This window comes from Lissotriton helveticus, chromosome 1_2 (assembly GCF_964261635.1).
Source record: "Lissotriton helveticus chromosome 1_2, aLisHel1.1, whole genome shotgun sequence".
Lineage (NCBI taxonomy): Eukaryota > Metazoa > Chordata > Amphibia > Caudata > Salamandridae > Lissotriton > Lissotriton helveticus.
This window is the reverse complement of record NC_136058.1, coordinates 332950612-332974143: the sequence shown is the minus strand read 5'-3', so window position 1 is coordinate 332974143 and position 23532 is coordinate 332950612. Positions and strand designations below refer to the sequence as shown.

The following is a 23532-nucleotide window of genomic DNA, read 5'->3' as shown; positions in this document are numbered from 1 at the left end:
GAAAGGTAATCCAGTTGATCCATGTTTTAAAGCTAGCTTTGGCTGTGTTTTTCCAGTTCGTTAGGATCATTTTGAGGGCTGCTGTGAGAAGTAGGTCTAGGAGTTCTCTCTCTTCTTTACTTTTTAGGTTCGCTGTCAGGTGCTCAGTCGCCAGGCTGACGAAGCTGATCTCCAGGTGTGTTTTGAGCATATCGTTCAGGAAAGTGTTGATTTGTGCCCAGAACTTCCTGACTTTCACGCAGGTGAAGATAAGGTGTTCGAGGGTCCCTTCCTCTTTCAGACAGTTCCAGCATTTGTCTGAGTCTGCTATGCCGACCTTGTGGAGTTTGGATGGCGTCCAGTATGCGTTGTGGAGCAGCCAGTATTTTGTTTGCGCTAGTTGTGGGGTGATTTTGTTTGTTGTCGCTGAGCTCCACATTATCGCTCGCTCCGTTTCATTTAATTGCCTGCCCAGGCGCGTCTCCCATGTGTTGGTTGCTTTTTTGTTCTGCGCCATCTTGGATGGGCTGAGGAGTCATTTACAATTTCTAACTCTATTTCCACAGGTTACTGAAGCACGAACAGAAAGAGAAACGTTGCAATTTATTGAAAAACGCCAAAAAGGATTATTTTGAAGAAAGTAGAAACATTCTAGATCTCTAAAGAAGAAACCAATTCTATGTGCCAGTAATGGTGAGGAATGTGGGGTGGAAGAACCCTCTGAATGTGAAAGTGATTTCTCAACTTTCTTACCTTCATAATTTTTTGTCAAATCCTTAAAGTACAATGACCAGAAACATTTACCAAGTGTAAATTTTTGGTTTTGAATAACCTTTAAAATATTTTTTGTACGTGCAAGTAAATTGAAAATCTACTGCAACTACTAATTGTAAGAATATTTTCACTTGAAGGGAACATTTCAAGATTGATGGTACAAAGAACATTGGCGACAATTGATACCCATGCTGTGTACTCGAGAAAAATAAGTGTTGCAAATTCTGTCTGATGGTTTATGAGGAATGCTTTGGAGACCCAAAGTCCTCTCCAACGAAACCTAATTCATACATGAATTTAAAAGAACAAGCATTGTTTAAAGAAAGTAATTGTAAATGCTCTTACTCAGGTGTCATTACAGCAAAGATGCTGCATTAACATTTCCAACGTAAATATGTTTTCCTTACCACCTCTGTCTTTTGGGTTGATCTAAGTTATTTCCAAGTGTGTCAGACCTCCAAAGTTTATTGTGTACCTTTTGGGGCCTCACTGAAATAGGAAGCTTAAAAAAGGCCAGTATTGTGCTATTGATAATTCATAAACTCACACTGGCATGTTTTAATCCTCTGTCATAACACGTAAGTAGTAAACCCAAAGACCGTATCAGTGCTTTTAAAACTCCTAAATGAAACTGCAGTCATAGTGAGCTTAATTTTACTTGAGGTAACTAATGTGGCCATAACTTGCAGGAAATGACTCTATGAGGGGCATCTTAATAAAAAATAAGGGGCTCCTCAGTGAAAGTTATAAGACAAGTTAAACAGGCTGCCTCTAAAGATAGGAACATTGATCTCCAAATAAAATCTATAATTAGTTAAATACAAATGTTAAGAAGACCATCTGCAGTGTATTCTAGAAGTTAATGTTGTGTGTAACATAAACGAGTAAAGACTCCTCTATTAGATTCAGTCCTAACATGGCCTGTATCCAGGAACGAACCCAACTTGTGGATACAAACACCTTGAATAACTGTAATGATTGTGAGAACAGCTGTAGTTATCAGTCCCACCTCACTAAACACGAGAGAACCCACATGAGGCAAAAACCTTTTCAGTGTCCTGAATGCCATAAATACTTTAGTCACAACAGCTATCTCATTCAACATGTGAGAATCCACACTGGGCACAAACCTTATCAATGTTCTGAGTGCCAAAAAAAGTTCAATCAGAAATCTAGTCTCACTAGACATGTGAGAACCCACTCTGGACAAAAACCATATCAGTGCCCTGAGTGTCAAAAAAACTTCAGTCATAAAGCCAGTCTTACTCGACACAAGAGAATCCACACTGGACAAAAACCTTATCAGTGCTCTGAATGCCAGAAAGACTTCCGTCACCAAACTTCTCTCATTTTACATTTGAAAAGTCACACCGGAGAAAAACCTTATCAATGCAATGAATGCAAGAAAAGCTTTAGTGAGAGAGCCAAATTAATTCAACATGAGAGAACTCATACCGGGGAGAAACCCTATCAGTGTTCTGAATGTCATAAAAGCTTCAGTTCAAAATTAAGTCTCACTAAACATGAGAGCACTCACACTGGGCTGAAACCTTATCAGTGCTCTGAATGCTGGAGAAGCTTCAGGCAGAGATCTGGTCTTGCTCATCATGAGAGAACTCACACTGGGCTAAAACCATATCAGTGCTTTGAGTGCAAAAAAAGCTTCCGTGAGAAAGCCAGTTTAACTCAGCATGAAACAGTCCATACTGGGCACAAACCGTTTCAGTGCTCTGAATGCCAGAAACATTTCAGACTGAAACAAAGTCTCACTAAACATGAGAGAACTCACACTGGGCTGAAACCTTATCAGTGTTCTGAATGCTGGAAAAGCTTCAGTCAGAAATCTGGTCTCACTCATCATGAGAGAACTCACACTGGGATAAAACCATATCAGTGCGCTGAATGCCAAAAACGTTTCAGCGATAAAGGGAGCCTCACTGTACATGAGAGATCCCACACTGGCCAGAAACCTTATCACTGCTCTGAATGCCTAAAATCCTTCAAGCACAAATGGCTTTTAACATGGCATGAGAGAATCCACACTGGGCTAAAACCATATCAGTGCTCTGAATGCCATAAAAGGTTCAGGCTGAAAACCCGTCTTACTCAACATGAGCTTATACACACAGGTCAAAAACCTTTTCAGTGTTCTGAGTGCCAAAAAAGCTTCAGACGGAAAATCTGTCTCACTCAACATGAGCATACACACACTGGGCTAAAACCCTATCAATGCACTGAATGCCAGAAAAGCTTCAGTCAGAGAGATAATCTCACTCGACATAAGAGAACACACACTGGGCTAAAACCTTATCAGTGCACTGAATGCCAGAAAAGCTTCAGTCAGAAAGACAATCTCAGTCAACATATGAGAACACACACTGGGTACAAACCTTATCAATGCTCAGAGTGCCCAAAAAGCTTCAATAGTAAGGCCAGTGTCATTCGACACAAGATGACCCACACTGGTGAAAAACGTTATCAGTGCTCTGAATGCCAGAAAGGTTTCAGTCTTAAAGCTAGTCTCACTAACCATGAGAGAACTCATACTGGGCAGTGATCTGAATTCTGGACAAGCTTCAGTCAGAAATTTGAACTTGTTGAACATGAGAGAACGCACACAGGGCAAATACGTTATCATGCCAGGAACGCTTCAGTAAATGATTCCGTTTGATACAACAGGAGAGAAGCCACAACCTGAAAAAATATTATCAGTGTTCTCAAAGTGACAAACACTTCAGTTGTAAATGCAACGTCTCTACATGAGAGAGACAATGTGGGAGAATAAAAGGTGCTCACAATCAACCCTGGGGAGGAAGTATCGGCATCCCAAACCTTAACATGAAACAGCCACGAAGACATCAATCCACTGATTGTACTACAAACTGTGTACTGAGAAAAGCACAGAGCAAAGGATGGAAATGCCTGAATTAATCTAATTTCTTGGTAACTATTTGTGGCCTCCTTCCATTCAGTGTGTTTTGCTCCCTGTATGTTAATAAGCCATGTCTCTGACCCACGAGTTCCAGTTGATCCTAAACTTTCAGGCCACGCCCCTATGATGCAAGTAATCTCAAACTGTTTCCAGCCTTAATGTACCTCACCAGGGAGCGGGGCAGGAGTCTGTATGTCGTAGGTCTCTATGGGACCAAAGTCTGTTCATGCCTGTGCCACTTCGGGCTGATGATTGAGAAAAACTAAAGGTGAAGGAAGGACTGATAGTTCATCTCGGCAACATTCCACCACATCAATATCTAGTTTTTGTGCCACTGAAGACATGGCCAACCATATGCTAACCATTCTTGGCCCCATCCTAAATAGTCCTAAACACTTCTATTCCGAGGGTGCACAGCATAGTATTATAAAGATTCACTTGAGCGACCTCTTTCTATTTTCTTATTGCTGCAAATGCTTTCCGTCTGCTCATGAAAGTTCCTTCAGCTTTCATAAATATTCAGGCCAATTCACAAATTCCATTTTATTCTACGTTTACTGGTACTACAATAATACTACTAAAGTTTAATAAAATGCTACTCCAAAGCTATGTGCGGATGTTCTGCCTCTCCTATTGTTTTCAGCGCAGATATCTTTTGCCCTACTGCAGTATTATCACACATGGAAGTATACGTTGTACTAACAAATGTGGGAAGGATGGGAGAGTGGCTGGAAATGTGGAATATTTACGAATACGGGGAATAGGGAAGTGGGTAAAGGTTTGTAGGAAGGGTCTTAGGGAGGAACCTGCACACACTCACAAAATAATAAGTCCTTTGCTATTCATAAACTGCACTTCTAAAGTTAGTACAGCCAAAAGAAATTAGCACTGTTGTAAATGATGATGATGAGTAAGTCCAACACCACATATGGCCAACCACTGTTACTGCAACACCTTCCCATTGAAGAAAATGGTGGTAGAGACTTAAAACCTCACAGGAAGTAATGTTGAATTAAAATAATTTTTGAAAATACATATAAATTCAATAGAATGTTCTGTATGTTCATATATATTCACTGAAAACAACAAAGGTTAAAGTAAAGTTATATTCAGTTTGCAGCACTAACTATAACTTGCGCCCCCACCATGCACTGCTTATGACCTCACAATTGACATCACTCAAGAAATGTTCTATAACATCACTTATGACTTCACTGATGACGTCTCAAATGACATCATTGATGACATCACTGGTGATATCATCCAAAGAGTGTGCTAGTTTGTTTTACGTTACGTTACGTTACGTTAAAAGCATTTTTACCGCGCACGTTCACCAAGCGGTTTCATGGCGCTCCTGACAAAACGACAACTTGGGCGGAAGGTTTACTCAAAAGCAGAGTGAAACAGAAAGGTTTTTAGCAGTCTGCGAAAGCAGTTGTAACTGGGACAGAGGCGAATGGAAGGGGCCATGGCAGAGAAACTCAGACCTCCATTATTTTTCCGTCTAGTTTTGGGAGCAACAAGTAAATTATGAGATGCTGAACGGAGATCTCTGGGGGGAACATAACGGGTCAAGCAAGAGGAGATAAAAGCAGGGGCTAGATCTGATAAGGCTTTAAAGATAGTACAAGCCAGCTTGAAAGTACAGCGTTTGGTAACGGGGAGCCTATGGAGGCTATGCAGAAGGGGGGTAACATGCTGATGTTTTGGCTGGTGGAAGATCAGGCGGACTGCCTGGTTCTGTACCAGTTGTAGCCTTTGGAGGTGGAAAGCTGGGATCCCGACGTATAGGGTGTTAGCGTAGTCGAGTCTGGAGGTAATGAGAGCTAGGATGACTAGAATCAGGGCATCTCTGGTGAGGAACCTGCTAATTTTGCGGATCCTCCTTAAATAGAAAAAGCAGGATGAAGTGACTGCGTTAATTTGTAGCCTCATAGAGAGGTCATCAGAGATGACCACCCCCAGACTCTTCACAGTGCTAACAGGAGTGGGTGACACCCCTAGTGAGGTAGGCCAAAAGGTGGAATTCCATGGATTAGTGGGACCTCCCACTAGTACAAGCTCTGTTTTAGTGGGGTTGAGTTTCAATTGGCTATGAAACATCCACTCTGCAATGTTAAGCATGGTAGACTGAAAAATAAAGCGGGAGGCGGGAAGGGAATCAATGGGAAAAATTAACTGGAGATCGTCTGCATAATTGAAAATAGTGACCGGGGTACTACGGAGGGAAGCTAAAAGGGGCTGTAAATACAAATTAAACAATAAGGGTGAAAGCGCCGAGCCCTGGGAGACCCCGCAGGTTAGGGACGAGTAGGGTGCAGAGAAGGTGGATAGGTGCACCGCCTGAGTCCGGTGGTCCAGGAAGGATCTAAGCCAATCGAGGGCTACCCCCTGGATGCCGGCATTATTGACACGGTCGATCAATATAGTATGATCGACCGTGTCAAAGGCCGCCGACAGGTCCAAGAGGACAAGGGCCTGTGAGATGTTTTTATCGGCTCCTTTCCTAAGGGCATCCAAGACGGCCACTATGACCGCCTCGGTGGAATGGAGGGGTCTGAAGCCTGCTTGTTGGGCATCCATTTACAGTTTACATAGTTGCAGGTAGCTACCATATTACGTTTCCACAAAATTGTGTACAGGTTGGGTCCAGCTAATGTGTGTAAGTAGTTACAAAACGCATGTGCTCTTAATGCACCATAACTTTTTAGAGGTATTGAACATGTTATAAATGTTTGCTTTCACAAGGAACTCTTGTGTGAAAGTGACAGATGAGTTCTTTTAATTATGCTGCACACAACATTTTGGTTCTGAAGAAAAGGTTTCTAACAGGATAAAGATTCTTCGTCCTATAAACTAACTTTTACAAGCAGCCTTGAGTTATAATAGAGAATCATGTCAACATTATTTATACTTAAAATGGAAGAGAGTATGCACTAGGTACTAACTTATGTACGCATGTTTGTTTTGCTTCAGAAGAAGGGCTATCTGTGAATTGTTTACCACAGTAGGAAGGGTGCCGGTAGTATGATCTTTAGCACCTTCAGATCTTTGTTATTTTTAGCAAATAGTGTCTTTTTTGACAACTGATGCAAAGAATGTACGCAGTTCTTAGTAGATTCTCTGTGATGTATTTCATACAAAAGTTTCACTGTTTGCAAACAGTGTGGTATAGAATGAACTTTCTCCATAGAGTAAACACTGTTTACAGTAGTCCTTTCTCTACTGATATCAACTTAATTTCCTAATGTAGGTTTGTAGTTTTTCAGGGGTTTTGATATAGATAAAAGCTATCAGTAGTAGGGCATTTGTTTGGGAATTGGCATTCACTATTTTGGCTTTCTCTGAACCGTTGTATACAGATTGAACACCGTACTCCGTGAGAATTTCCCATATGTCTGTTGTTGATTGTTAATGTGAAGTATCTGACATATAAAGCCATAGCAATGTATACAGCAATATGCAGGAAAACAAAGCTTGGATGATGTAATCAATGATGTCATTTGAGATGGCATCAGTGATGTCATAAATGATGTCCAGAACATTACATGAGTGATGTTAAATGTAGTTTTATTACTTCAAAACTGTAATGTTCTCACTAGGAAATACACCTAACTATAACATTACTCGAAACTTTTTTTTTTTTTTTTTTTTTTAAAGATTTTTATTGATGTTAACAGGATGACGGAAAAAACAACAAAAAAAAACAGAAATCGATAGACATTCATAAGACATTCATGAGTAATTCCAAAAAGAAAACCAGCTTGATTAAATATGTTATACGCAAATTAGTTATGATATGTGATCGCCATAGTTAGAGTTACTGTTGTAGTTATAATGCATGAAAGTTAAACATTTAAACAATATAAAAATAAAGTTCTAATTTTGGTCTATGAAACTACCCCAAATTCTATCAAATTTGACCAATGATCGTGTTCCCCTAAGGTTAGCTAAAGCCAGTTCCATTGCATGTACCTCTGTTACCAGTATCCACCACTTCCAAACCGTCGGGGGATCTGAATCAATCCAGGCTCTAGCTAAAGTTAACTTGGCACATGAGAAAAGTATAGTCATTAGGGAAGATAGAGGCGATGTGGATAGATTAAGATCTATCAAGACCGAAGCGGCCGTGATGGTGGGACACGGAATGTTTTTTATTCTAAGAACCCTCAGTATGTCGTCCCAAAAGCTCTTGATATTGGGGCAAGAGTACAGCATATGAACTAAATTAGCTGCCACTGTCGAGCATTTAGGACATTTTGTACGACTGCTAAAGGTAGGGTTCGGAGACCATCTAGCTATCCTTTCGGGTGTATAATAGAGCATACAGGTCGTTCTATATTGTTGTAGCCTAAGGCTAGATGAGCGTACCAGTTTGTTGATATTAGTAAAGGAGTTCTCTATCTGCTTAGGCGTAACATTTAGATTTAGTTGAGTGCTCCATTTCAAGGCCAATTTATCATTGTCATTTATTTTAAATGTGCTAAGTATTCAATAGGATTCGCTAATAATTGATTTATTCTTGTTTGTATAAAAACATGTCCATATATCACATTCCAAGACATTTTGTATCTTTTTTTATTAATCAAGTAATCATGAATTTGCATATATTTAAATCTTGCGGTTTCTGGTAGATCATATATTTGTTTGAGTGTGTTAAAATCTAAGAACCCCTGCACGCCATATAGGTCCGCTAAGGTATTAATCCCTATCACTTGGGCGGACCCAAGATGGCGGAGTGAGGGTCTGTGCTGGCTGACTCACCCGTGAGCTCCGCTCCCTTCCACCAAAACCTACGTTAAAGGAGAAGTCCTATGGGATCATCACGGCCGATTTGAGCCTTAAACTTCTCGAGAGGAGACCCCTCTGACGACGACGGCGGTTTCTGCATTCTGGCAAGCTGATGCTGACGTTCTCGCTCCCGGTCACCGCCTGGCTGTTGCAGCGGCTGCTACGAGGGCGGGTCAGCAGTTCGGGGATCGGCTGGCTGGGTCTTGCTGTCAGCCGGCGAGTGAGTGCCGGCATACTTCGGATGCGGAGGATGTCTCCGAAAAAACCGACCCCACTGCCGCCTCGACAAACCCGGAATAGCAAACAGGCGGTGGTAACAGCGGCAGCCGCGATGACAGCGGTGGCAGTGTCGGCCCCCCCGGTAACTTTCTCCTCCGCTACCGCCCCTGCTGTAGCAGTGTCGGCCCCCCCAGTAACTTTCTCCTCCGTTACCGCCCCTGCTACCACAACTACTGTATCCCAAGCAACAGCATCGAAGGCAGCGATGGCAGTGGCTACCTCCTCACAGACCTTGGAGGCGCTCATCGCTGATACCCCGCCGGAGAATAATGAGGCTGCTGTGTCCGCCTCTGCTTCTGCTCCAACGGGGGAGAGGAAAGCTACTGGAGCAGCCAAACAGGTACTGAGACCATCTATTTTTCCAGCTGGGATACAGACCAAGGCGGACAGAACGGGGGCCAAATTATTAACAAATTTGGGGGGGGCGGTGGGAGAGACAACCCCACAACCCTTAAAGAGAACCTCTGCAATCTCTGATACAACCCAACAGGGGGGAGAAGTAACAACACCTCCATGCTGCCAAGACACTGAGTCTAACCCAAACTCTGAAATAAGTAGGGATGTGGATCCTACCGATTCCCAAAGTGTACAAGACACGGCTATGGAGCTTAATACTAGCAAAATAAATAAGACCTGTTCCAAGCCGCCAATTAAGTTAGTACCAAAGATACCCCCCAGCGGTACTATTCCAAATAATTTGGAGGAGATACCAGAAGCCCAGGGGGGCGAACTTGAGGTATCTGATGAAAATACAGTACACACTCTGCCTTCTATAGATATTGAGCATGACTCCTACGAGGATTATGAGGCTGAATCTGAAACTGAAGAGGGCAAGACCCCAAAGAATAAGGGCAAGGGCAGACAAAAATCTAAGAAAGGCAGCAGGGCTGGCGCTATCTCTAAACGGCAGAAACTGAAGTCTAGTAGTAATCTACCCTTGAAAAAACACACATTGGAGAAAAGCCCGCTCAGAAGTTGGATTGTAACAAAGGGTCTGGTTAAAACCATGACATTGAGGCTATCAGGTGGAAGCCCTACAGATTCTCTACCAGCAACAATCTCCCCGGAGAAGAGTTTTTCAATTGATCTTGATAACCTACCGTTGGCGGATCAGATAGAAGGGCAGCAACCTCAAGAGCAAGAGCAAACGCGAGATCAAGAGCAAGAGCAAGAGCAAGCGAAGGGGTCTCACAATTGCTCGGAGCTAAGCTTATCGGAGGAGGTTAATCCTAATTACCCTAACATCGACGCCATTGCTCTGCATTCAGCTACTCACTCAGCTACTCAATTGCACGACCATGCAGCAGCCTCTATAACTGAGATATTTGTGGGCCCTTCCTCAATTTTCCAAACAACTGACACAACTAGAGAAAGAGCCGGAGCTGGTACTTCCTCTCTGGATGAAATACTTATCACTCTGAGTAAACAACTGAGTAATCAACGGGCAGAGGCACAGGAGTATTATCTCCAACTTAGGGAAGACAACAACAAGATGCAATCTTCCTTACAGGACCTTACTATCAAAATTGGGGGGGTTTCCCAAGAAACTATAGAACTACAGGAACGGGTGTTACAGGTGGAGGAGACAAATACCAAACTTGAAGGAGCAGTGGAAAAACATGATGACCAGCTGAAGGCATTGCAGCTAAAGGTCGAAGATTTGGAGAACAGACAAAGGCGATCCAACCTATGACTTTTTGGTATTCCGGAGAGATCAGAGGGCTCGGACCCTAGAGCTTATATAGTAGGGGTACTTCAGAAGGCTTTCCCGGACCTAGCAGACTGGGATTGGGATTCGCAAATCCAGAGAGCCCATCGTTTGCCCCTGATTCTGAGGAATAAAGGAAATCAATTTCCTCGCCCTTTTCTCATATATTTTGGTAACTTTCTTCTACGCCAAGCGGTTTGGCAAAGAGCTCGCCCCAACTCCCCAATTGCTGTAGGAGAGTTTTCGTTTTTTGCACGCTCAGATCTTAGTAGGGATACTATGGACAGGAGGTGGCAGCTCCGGAAATTGATGGACCCAATTAAGACTTGTGGAGGGCAGGTATTTCTTCAAGAGCCCGCTCGCCTCAAGGTTATAAGAAACGGACACACGTATTTCTTTAATGACGTTAAAGAGGCAGAGAACTATCTCTCCAGTATTAGCTCTAGCAAGAGCTAAACGTAATATGCATTAGCATAGATAATACTGATGAACTAGGTATTCCAGGGGGAGGCTGAGGGGTATAAACTCACAAAAAAGGGGAAAAAAAAAAACAAGAAAAAGGGGTGAGGGTGAGAGGGGAAGATAAAAAGGAAAGGAAAGATACATGCCATTGCCTGGTACTCGGAGGATGGGTGGCCCTGGTGCTGCTAGGACTGGCAGGCGGTGGTCACGTCTTTTGAAATCTTCAACTAGACCTACCTTGCTGTCCAAACCCTTCGTGGCAGAGGACGATGTGGGTAAAAGTTATCAGACTTTATGTCAGCAGATCGGAACATCTCTGGATATATTGATCCCTCTAAGGAATGTAGGGGACAGGCCTAGAAGAACCAATGCTTGGTTCTCGGAGGATCTGGGCCAGCAAAAGCTTTGCTGCAAGCAGGCAGAATGACGTTGGAGAGGAGATTATAGGGAAGCAGACAAGGTGGCATATAAAGCGACCTTGCAGGAATACAAGATCCAGCTGAGGAAAGCCAAGGCTCAGTTTTTGGCGGATACTCTGACCAGGGCCGCTAACAAAGCGCAGACGTTGTTCAAATTGGTGAACAACTTAGCCCATCCGCCTTGTGCTGCCTCGAGCGTCCCCACCTCCCAGGACCTGTGTGACTCTGTGGCTGACGCATTTGAGGAAAAAATTAGGAAAATCCTGAGTGGACTTCAGAGCTCGGAGCAGGTAACAGCCTCCTTGCTCCCCCCGATAGAACCATCTGTCACGGGGGTTCAGCTGTCCTGTTTCCCGTGCCCCTCCTTGGAAGATTTCTGCCTTCTTGCAAATGGTGTGTCATCAGGATCACCACTTGATCCTATGCCCCAGAAGATCTGGAAGGCGTTCCAAAACGAACTGTTTCCGCCGCTCCACACCATTTGCTGTCAGTCACTAAGTACAGCAGTGGTCCCGGAGGGCTGGAAAATGGCAATAATTACACCATTGCTGAAAAAGGCCTCCCTGGACCCCTCAAACCCGGCCAACTATAGACCTATCTCGCTCTTGCCTTTTATTGTAAAGGATGTAGAGAAGTGGGTCACAAGAACCTTATCCAGTTTTCTGGAAAAAAACTCTTGCCTGGATGTATCTCAGTTCGGCTTTAGGCCGGCTCACGGCACGGAAACTGCATTGGTCGCCGTGTTGGACGATCTAAGGGCGCGGGTCGACATGGGCAAATCAGCATTTCTAGTGCTACTTGACATGTCGGCCGCGTTCGACATGGTGGACCATGCAGTATTGCTGAGCCCCCCTTTTCTGAATCGAGCCGTCTACAGAGGGCAGGAGTCACTGGCCCTGGCCTTGAGTTGGATTACATCCTATCTTAGTGACAGACAGCAAGCAGTGGCGTTTCCACCGTACCAATCTGCCACGCATCGTGTGGAACAAGGTGTTCCGCAGGGATCGGCGATCAGTCCTATCCTATTTAACTTGTACCTTCAACCTCTGGTCGCCCTGATAAAGTCATTCGGCATATCGGTCATCAATTATGCCGATGACACCCAGTTGATTTTTTCATTCGAGGGCACTAAGGCAGTATCAATGGACGCATTTCATCGTTGTATGTCGGCTACGGCCGAGTGGTTGGGTGCGAACTCGCTACAATTTAATAGCCTAAAAACTGAAGTGGTCCACTGCTCCTTAGATCGTACACCGCGCCCGCTCCCGGATGACTTCTGGCCTGCATCTATTCCTGGCATGGTGGAGGCAGCAAAGTCGGTCCGGAATCTGGGAGTTCAGTTTGAATCCAACCTACAGCTTGATGCGTCGGTGAACAGAACTGTAGCGACTTGCATGGGCCTACTTCAGGCCTTACGCAAGATTTTACCTCTTCTCCCTGAAAATGCTAGAACAGAAGTAGTGCGCAGTTCTATCCTTAGCCGGTTAGATTACTGCAATGCACTACTTCTAGGGGCCCCAAAACTTCTAATCTTAAAACTGCAGAGGATACAAAATATGGCGGCTAAGCTGGCCCTTGCGCGTCCTCGATCTGCCTCTTCCACGGGAGCACTGGCTGATCTTCATTGGCTACCTGTCCAGCAGAGAATATTGTTCAAGGCAGCTTGTCTTGTTTTCAAGGCCCTGCATGGACAGGGGCCAATGCCGATCCAAAACCTGTTTTCCTGGTACTGCGCCACTAGATCATTAAGATCTTCCTCGGCGTTCTTAGTGACGGTCCCAAGGATAAAGAGAGTGAGGATGGGCGGCCGGGCGTTTGGCTTTACGGCCGCTACACTTTGGAACTCACTCCCGTTGACACTGAGGAGCACACAGGATCTCCCCTCTTTCAAAAAGGACCTGAAAACGTTCTTGTTCCCAAGGAAAATGTAATGACAGATCTGTTGCAGCACGGACGCAGTCTCAGCGCCAGGATACCCTTTGGGTGGCAGTTGCGCTTAATCAAGTAAATAAATACATACATACATACATACATTTTTACAGGATGTATTATGAAGCTTATCTATGGAAGGTGGAGGGGGCGGGAGGGACTCAGGGGGTGTTACCACACGTGCTGCCTCACCAACGGCAGCAGTCACTGGAGGGTGGTTCTTCCCCGGCCGGGGAGAGAGCCAGGGGGGTGGGAGGGGGGTGGGACCCCTTCTCCGCAGGTTGGGGGCAAGGGGAGGAAATGGGGGGGGGCATAGCAAAAATTGTTTGCAGGATGACAGGGGGAAGTAATTTGATAACGTTTATAAATCTTTATTGGTTTTTGATGATATTATTTCGTGTTATAGAGGCTTTAGAGAACTAGCTTTCTTATATGACTATCTAAAGAGGGGCGTAGTATTTTTACTGACATCTAAATGCATTTTATAAAATGTTTAGCTTGGAACGTGGCGGGGCTGAATAGCAAAAACAAAAGATCCTTAGTAACAGAAGAGTTGAAATTACATAACCCCCATTTTTGTTTATTATCAGAAACCCACATTATTTGGAAAGACAGGAGAATCCTAAATCAATTAGGGTATGATGTTTTGGTCTGTTCTACTTTTGTGAACCCTACAAGAGGAGTTGCTATCCTTAAGGATAAGCGCTTAAGGACAGAAGTACTCCAAACCGCTCATGATAAGGACGGCAGATAGGCTATAGCGCAAATTAGCTATGTAAATGTTAAATATGTCCTATGTGTTGTCTATGGCTCAAACATAGACGAGCTCAAGTATTTTGACCAACTAAACGTGAAACTCTTGGACTGGGCGGGGGAAATAATTATAATGGGGGACTTCAACTGCATTCTAGACTATAAAATCGACACAACTAAACCGCATGCACATCAAAGGATGCATAGGACCAGATCATCAATATTAGATCTATGTCGGATACATAACATCAAAGACGCTTGGAGGCATTTATATCCAACCTCACCAGGATACACGTATTATTCTGCTCCCCATAAGATGTGCACCAGATTAGACATGGCTCTAGTAAGTGATAATTTATTACAGACCGGCTCTATGATCCTCTGCCCCTGGATAACATCCGACCATAACGCACTAATAATGATATTTGATACACAAAACACTAGGATACCACCTAGACCATTTTCCTTTCCTAGATATTTAATTTCAGATACGATTTACGTGGCGCAACTTAAAACTCATTTAAACGAATTTATAAACATTAATAGGATTTCAACCGGGTGTTGCATGGTATGGGACTCTTGTAAGGCAAGCATCAGGGGCTTTACTCAAGCGTATGTCTTTAGGCAAAATGCAGAACAGAAGCAACATAAGATTACACTATTAGAGAACATCACCAAACAAGAAGACTTACTAGTCAAAGCCTTACAGCTCAATTCTCCATCGGCAATGGAAATTAATATAAAACTTAACGCACTGAAAAACGACACAAAATCTAATCTTGTTCGGAAAAATAGTGCAAGGATTCACAAATTTAAATTTGCTCAATATGAGGGTGGAGACAAGATCGGTAGAATTTTAGCCTATAAGGTGGCGGAAAAAAGAGCCGACACCTTAATCTCTAACATTCGAGGGCAGGGGAACAAACTATATAGCCAACCACAAGATATATTAGATCAATTCGCGGAATATTACGAAAACTTATATACTCCGGATAGTCCTCTAATTTAGACCAAATTAAGGAATACGTGAACGACCACCCAGTAAATACAGGGAACATAATAGGCTATCAACTCCTTACCATTGGGAAAGGCGGCAGGGGATGATACGATACCTTTGGAATTGTATAAAATCTGTAGACCAGAACTAGAACAGCTTTTTCTAGAAGTAATCCAATCGATCGGAATAAGTGGAACAGCCCCTAAATCCTGGAATCGGACAAAAATTATCTTTTTTTAAAAAAAAGGTAAACCTAAAGAGGAGAGGGTCATATCGACCCATCTCTCTAATAAACACTGATGCGAAAATATTCGCCAAGATCATTGCACTTAGACTTGCCCCATACATGCCTAGAATTGTAAATCCGCAACAACACGGCTTTATCTCAGGGAGAGATACAACAACACATGTAAATATGGCGATAACGGCATTTGATATCGCGGAGACTGAATCCACCCCACTCGGCATGATACTATTAGATGCTGAAAAGGCTTTCGACCGAATGGGGTGGACCTATCTCTGGTGCGTGCTGTCTAAAATGGGTTTTGGGGGTAGCTTTTTGAAGGGTATAAAAGCGCTCTATGACAAACCTACCGCTTGTATTAGTTATGGGGGCTTGACCTCATCAGAATTTCCAATTAAGCGGTAGACTCGGCAGGGATGCCCTCTTTCTCCCCTCCTATTCGCTCTCTCACTGGAGCCTTTTTTACTTGCCCTTCACTCCCAAATTTTGATTGCTCCTTTTAGCTCCAGCACACAGGAACTGAAAATGACAGCTTATGCTGACGACATTGCAGTATACACCACAGATGTCGCCAAAGCGTTGAAAGGTATATATATTGCGGCTGGGGAATTTGGGAAGGTGTCAGGCTATAAGCTTAACCAACAGAAGACGCAAGTTATAGCCAATTACTCCCCTATCGTACCTATTCCCGAGATATGTAAAGAGGCCACTTATTTAGGGGTTAAATTAACAGCTAAAATAAAAGATATTAACAACATAAATTACAACGATTTGATTAAAAAGACTACTATTATTTTGAAAAAATGGAACAAATTGCCTTTGAATATGGTTAGCAGGATAAACCTTATCAAAATGAAAGTTCTTCCAAAATTTGTATACTTATTCCGATCAATCCCATTAGCATTAAACAATAAATTCTTCCAACATTTAGACGGGATCCATAGTAGCTTCATTTGGGGCTATAAAAAAGCCAGAAGGTCGCTAAAAATGTTGAAAAACAATACAAATAAGGGAGGGCTGAACGTTCCAGACTTTAAATTATATTTTTGGTCCTCGTTTATTACACGCATACGCTCTTTACTGCACGGAGATAAAACTCTTTTTTTTCACTACTTCATGTTAAAACAAGACTCATTATTTTTTTTGTTCAGAATCAACGACCCGAATTACTATAAAAGGGTAAAATTCAAGACTGCTAGAGATATTGTTAAAATATGGGAAAATATATTAAAATTCTGCAAAGCAACCTTTTTCCACCCAAAATTACCATTGTGGGGTAATCCAGGTCTCCCAGCTATATTCACAGATTCCACCATTTATAGCTGGGCTTCTTCTGGGAAACGTTGTTTGTTTTAATGAATAAGGTTTTTTAAAATCGAAAACTCATATTTTTATTACACCTGGCTATAATGTTAATTTAACATTCCTTTTTTCAGAGAATTTCTAGGTTTTATTTTAAAGTAAATTAATTATGTATTTGTCTCAATGTATGGTAGAACAATTATTGTAATACATATAAAGCTTAGACATCATTTTGTAAAAATAATTTTTTGTTGTAATATAACAGAGTATGGTTTACAGTTTGTAAAATGTTTGTAAAATATGTGAAATTATTAAAAAGATACATATTCAATATTTCAGTAGTGAATGTGCATTTGCTGAGTTCTTGTAATTCTCATTTGGATGCATCATATCAGTAGTTTATTTGTAAGGTGGTATTACTCTGATGAAAACCTCTAAACTGTTAACTAAAACAGGTATTTTGAGAACTAGCCTCTCCTTTTATCATATGTGTTGCTTTGTACTGTGTTCCTTTTTTGTTCTTAAAATAACCAGCTTCTCTCTCCCGAGAGAGAGAGTGAGAGAGAAAGAGTTTGTGAGCACGCGCTGGAGACAGGGAGGCAATTCCTCGCATGATGTCCGAGGGAGCAGTGCTTCCTGGTTTGCAAACCTCTTGCAATAATGTACTTTTTATAATGAACTTTACATTTACACTGAAAATATCCTGATGTAGTATGTAAAATGAATAAACGCCAGAATGCTAACAGTGTGTTTAGTTTAGTGAAATGCAATCAATTATATAATTGTGAGGAAAATAAATCACTTAGATTTATGAAAAAGCACGTTTTATGTGCCTAACATCAACATCAGTACATAGCGCACATTGATACTCATTTATTTGTTTTAAGTCCATTTATTATTATTAGAAAAAGTTCAATCATTATATTGTCGTTATCCTTGGTAGGCCACATAACAACAATGAAAATGAACTTTTATGTTTTTGTGCCCATTTATATCTACATACATGTTATAGAACTTTGGTTGTAGAAATATAAGATAGGAATTTGAAGGTTTCCAGGGAAATTTCTGCTTTACTGTAAGAGAAGCATCATCACATTCAGTCCAGCCAGATAGATGTTTAAGGAAGACTGTGTAGTGACTAGAGTTGATTGAGTGTCCATGATGGACAGCAATACCAGCAGTAGTGTATGTTTTCTTATGAATCGATATCTGACCAGCTTTAAAGTTGGTGATATGAGTATTGATTTTGCTGCATTCAGCTCTGCATCTTCGCAGCATGAGAATGATATATTTTGAGCTGTGCCTTATAACCAATGCAGACAGCAGTTCTGATGTGCATTCTGGACAGGAGTTGCTCTGAACAGCTTTCACAAATAGTTTTTTAAAAGACACTGACTTGCAATCTGGTACTGTGAGGTACACAAATCGCACTGATTGAATGTCTGTTCCGCCTTAATAGCAACAATTTACACATTCCCGGTTCTATGAATAGTTTGTTGTAAAGATATCATTTATTGCAATTCCGTCATTTTCTAATGCATTTAGCACTACTATTCAAAAACTCCTGTGCATCTTGTTGTACGTTCACAGTGAACTTTGAGTCCCCATTACAGTGGTCAACCATATCACGTATAAATGCACTAGAATTTACATATGTGTTTTTCTGTGTGTTTTAAGTGTAAAGAGTTGCCAAAGCTTGACAAAAAGGTTTCTTTTGTGTTGAACAATATTTCCAACCACCACCTATAGGCGGAATAGAAAATAAACGACTACATTACAGTAACATTACAGTAACATGAAGTGTTCGTTTTTTGCTTTTTTAAAGTGTTTGTAGATTTTTCACTTTGTTTTGAAACTTTTGAAATATTGACAATCTCAGAACTTTTTCACTTTCTGTAATTTGGATGCTTCTCAACAATGGGGTATACGCTCAGATGAGGAGCATAGCATCCTTGCAAGAGATTATACCCTATTTCACATGATGAGTCAGCATTTACTATGCTCTCATAAAAATCAAGAAGTTACAAGCCTGACAATGTCCTCACACATGATAAAGCATCATAAGATATACGTAATTCAAAGAACGTGTGACCTATATTTATCACAGCTGCAACCAAACTTAATTCTTGAGGTTTGTAACCAAACACAGAGGAAACTGTTGGCTTTTCACATATGTATGTTAAAAGCCAACAGTTTCCTCTTTGTTTGGTTACAAATCTCAAGAATTAAGTTTGGTTGCAGCTGTGATAAATATAGGTCACACATTCTTTGAAGTACGTATATCTCATGTTGCTTTATCACATGTACCAGGAGAAATCTGGCAGTGCACATTTCCTTCCCGAATTAGATCAAATGTAATCACAATATATTCATACTCTGTTCTGTTGGTATATGTAATGAAGCCTCTCGCATTTTTGCATTGCACTAATCCCTCCTCGACGTTCAGATTTTATTGCAAAATTATTCAGCAATTTCTACAGATGTTTAGAGTATTCTCTAAACCAGCAATATGTGAAACTGTTTTCTCTAGAGATCCCAGTTTCTTTACCACTGATTGACATAGTGATAAATTTAAACTTTGATGTTCCATTTTGTCTTTACTATTAAAGGTCTCTATTTTTCTGTTTCTCCAAATGAAGCATTTGTACGTTAAATTATTCACATTCATTCAGTGTTGGCATTAGGCATACAATCTGTTTCTGAGTTTTCCTAATGTGTTACATTATAGATGTCAAGAACAGTGGCTTTTGGCGCCTGCCTAGTGTAAAGCCAAGCAAAAACTACACATCCCATGTGTCTCTACACTGAAGGCGCATGGGATAAAGGCGGAAGACGCACAGGAAATTACATGCGTACTTCTGTTTTCCGGAGGCTCCCTGTCCTGCGGGGAGAAGTTGCCTTGAAATTCGTCGGCGATCTGAAAGGAAGCCTGACCGTGGTCTTCAGCCAAGCCTTCCGTCTTTCCTGAGGTAAGGAAAGAAGCCCGGGTTCTAGAACGGTGCTCCATTTGCGTCAAATACCAAATCGGTATCCTTTCTAAATATCTAGAGGCAGCCAGTTATGCTGCATAGAATTCTGCTAGCCGCTCGTGCCTTGTGTCCTGCGAAGGATCTGGGAAACAAAAGCGGCTGTTGATTCGTGGGGCTCAATTAGAGCGGTGTGCTCGATCTCTCCCTCGGTGTTTCAAGGAAAAATTCATGCCCCAAGTAACCTTCCACTTTGAAGAAAGAGTGGAGAGGCTAGTTCTTTATTTGTTTACGTACTCGTGGGGGTGTGTCTCAACATTCTGCAGGGAATTAGGATTTACAAGACTGTAGAATTCATGGAGATGTGGTCTGCCTGGGGTTCTTAATGTATCTGTCAGTACAAGCAAGAATTTAATGAGAGTAGTATTGATGCAATGAGTTAATGTATATTTCTTTATTCTTTTCAGATGTCACATTCCCTGCTGTTCCGGCTCCCATTACCCTTTCTCTCGCCTGCTCTCCCATTGCTCTGTGTTTGATTATTCTCAGAGTTGGGGATAACAGGAGGCGAACCCCTTTGTGTATCATTCCGATTCTGCAGAGCGTTCGTTTGAGGATCAGGCCGATCCGACAATAGAAGCCAGTGACTTCTTCTGTGGAAATAGAGATCTAACCATGAGCAAAAGTACAATTTTTTTTGCTTGTTTTCTAATTCTACCTATTCTCATGTCTTTTAATATTTTCCCATACTCTCCTGCTGCCTGTCTCATATTTTGTGTTAACCCAGCATACTGAAATGTAACCTGATCTTTATATTTCTAATACTGCCTAATTACTTTTTAGTTTTTTGAAGACACATTTTTAAAAAACTAGTTGATCTTTGACCAGAGTGAACTGTAAAAGGTCACCAAAACCTATGATGTGTTTAACTCCAAACAAAACATCATAGTCAGTACTGAGGACCTCTTGCATCCCCACATGAATAAAAAGCTAGCCTAAGGTATGATACCATGCTAACTACATCAATAATCAGAACTTTTAATTTCTTGAGAACTCTGGAGACCTCATGACAAGCACCACCAAATAACATTAGGTATTCTTGTTTGTGTCATGTTCCACATGCAACATAAGTAGTCTGTGCAGTGCGATTCCTTTAATGTTGTGAGCAGCTAGTCCAGTAGGAGCAGTCATAACATATGAAAGACGAAAGCTAGGTTTTCCCTGAACAAATGCAGTGAGAACTTTAATCTGAAAACGTTTCCCTGTACCTGCCTGACCACTAACATAGAGAAGTGTAGGTTTGAATACTTTGCAAGTATACATTCAGACTTATCATGTAGCAGTCCATTTTGTGATTTGCTGAAAAATCTTTTGCTTTTCTTCATTTAGTTGAGAGAGCAAACGTTCTAAATCAATGCTCTCACTCCTCACTTGACGGATCACATTTTCTACTTCATTCATAGCTGTGGGCGCCTCATTTTTTTTCAAAAATATTTTTATTGAGATTTTGACATCGTACATCATATGGCATTACCATCACATTCTCCACATGAATGACTTTAAAGGATTTTTTATTTGATTATTTTGCAGCACGAGCGAGTGAATGTTACTGCCAGTGTGTGAAGACCTCTGGGGAATTACTTTTTAAATATTAATATTGTTATTGCCACTGTTTTGGGGGCTATTACGTTATTTTTTTTAAATCGCTACTTAGTTACTTTTTTTGTTGCCACAATTTTAAATTAGTGCACCTATTGCTCACTGCTGACATTTCGCCACATGCTCCCTCGATGCGCCGGTGTACTCATCTGTAAGAGCGAGTCACCAGAGCACGACCATCTTGGGTAGCGCTCTAGTTGTTGACCGTCATCCTCCTACTTAATGGAGGCGGTGCAAGCATGCAATTGATTGATTATTTTGCAGCGCGAGCGAGTGAATGTTACTGTCAGTGTGTCAAGACCGCCTACTTAGTGGAGGCGGTGCAAGCGTGCACGTGCGTGCACAGCGGGCGCGCCGAAGGCAAGCCCGTATGCGCCCGTCCGTGCCCCGGTAGCGCACTGCACCAGCTACGCTGCCCTAAATGGCCCACATTTTATATACTCTAGAGAGGAGCTTGTTATGCTGAACAATCAGAGCAACAGGACTTGTAGCACCGAAGTAGATGATGTGATGGGTAAGAATTCACTTAAGATCTCTACTGATGGGACTATTAGCTGTGGGCTGATTAATGCTAGATCTCTGACAAAACACTATATGGAGATCTGCATTTTGTTGGAGGACTATGATTTTGATGTCCTCTTTTTAACGGAGACCTGGACACGTGTGGACAGGGAAGTGGAGCTTGGCCTTGCCTGTCCTCCAGGCTATAAAATATGCCATAAGCCAAGAAAGGATGGCAGGGGAGGAGGAGTAGGATATATATATAAGGATGTCTGGAACTTCTCTTCTTTGTGCGTAGAGGATATACCAGAGATTGAATCATTGGGGTTTACTCTTAAAGGCACCAATGGTGTTTTCTGTACAGGTTTGCTTTGTTATAGACCTCCAGGGGGCGTTACTTTTGCTTATCAATCTCTGTAACGATAACACTACTTACCTGCTAAGTGAATTTCCTTCCATAGGGTAACATTGAGTGGTTTCACTTGGAAATTCTTCTAAGTGTGGAGTTTTGGAACTTTAAAATATTCACCTACAATCAGCCGAACAGCGAATTCCGATTTACTCATCTGTTATCAGGGGAGACCTCAGTGCTGCATCTTTGAGCCCAGTACTGATCCTGAAAAGTAATTCTAACCATACTTAGCAGTAACTTGAACTTCCTTCCATAGGCTATCATTGATTGGTTTCACTTGGTGATATATAGCTTAGCACACTCACATTCTAAATTATTGATCCTCTGAGGTTTTAATCTCTGGGTGAATGGTGTTCTCGACACAGTCTTGAAAGAGCTTTGTCAGGATTGTGCGAGTGTCAACCTCCATCAATTTGTACCACATGCTACTCACCAGAAGGGACATGTGCTTCACCTTGTCTTGGCAGATGTAAGGGAAACATCTGTTCAAGACATACTTCCTCAATGTTGGACTGACCACTCCTTGGCCCTCTTTTCACTGAAGATAGTCAATCGGGGTCAACTAGTTGGCAGTTCTTCAGCTGCCCGAGTCAGTAGAGAGTGGTCTAGGTTACTTAGGTCAGCGCACCTCCCACAGCTTGTCAGTGAAAAGTTTGTTATGCATGACTCGGTGGAGGAGAACTATTTAAATCTGTGTGATCAGATTCGCAACTCGATTGACCAGTCTGCTCCGTTGAGGAAAGTTAAAAACGGTAAAAAGCCATCTACCCCATGGTATAATGAGGAGCTGAGACTGCTGAAGACAAGCTGTAAACAGGCTAAAAGGAAGTGGAGGAAGAACTATTTTGAGGCAGATAAGGTAGCCTTTAAAAATATGCTCCATTCCTATAAAGTATTAATAGGCAAAACCAAGGCTAAATACCTGTAGGAGATTATTTTACCTGCTCCGAATAAATCTCAAACCCTTTTTAATCTAGTTAGAGGCTTATCCAACCCGGACTGTGCTAAATCCATTATCCCGAATTCACAAGAACTGTGTGATAGCCTGGCAAGTTTTTTCAAGGATAAAATCAGTAACATCTTAATGAGATTGGAAGCCGCAGGTGAAGAGGATTGGCACATACAGACTGATAATGTGACTGTATCAAGCAGCGAGATAATTAATACAGAACATGTCATCCTTGGATCATTTCCTGATGCCCTCATGTGAGGATTTCAGTGTAATCGCCGCTGGGGTTTCCTCTGGTTCCCCTAGGGACCCGCTTCCTCATAAGTTCTGGAAGCTGTTTGGAAGCGAACTCTTCCCGCTTTTTTACCAGATTTGTTGCCAATCTTTAGTTACAGCTGTAGTCCCAGACTGCTGGAAAATGGCAGTGGTTTCCCCTCTACTAAAGAAGTCATCATTTGATCCTCACAACCCAGCTA

The 23532-nt window shown here is 42.0% G+C and overlaps 1 protein-coding gene across 1 annotated transcript in view; it reads left to right on the top strand.

Moving 5' to 3' along the window:
- The first annotated feature begins 1542 nt into the window (after nt 1-1542).
- The window catches only part of LOC144803416 (uncharacterized), a 148766-nt gene continuing 126776 nt past the window's right edge, over nt 1543-23532 (top strand). Inside the window, exon 1 of the mRNA XM_078671865.1 lies at nt 1543-3306. Within this exon, the coding sequence (XP_078527991.1) occupies nt 1670-3306 (1637 nt within the window). The 5' untranslated portion in view covers nt 1543-1669. The remainder of the gene's footprint in view (nt 3307-23532) is intronic.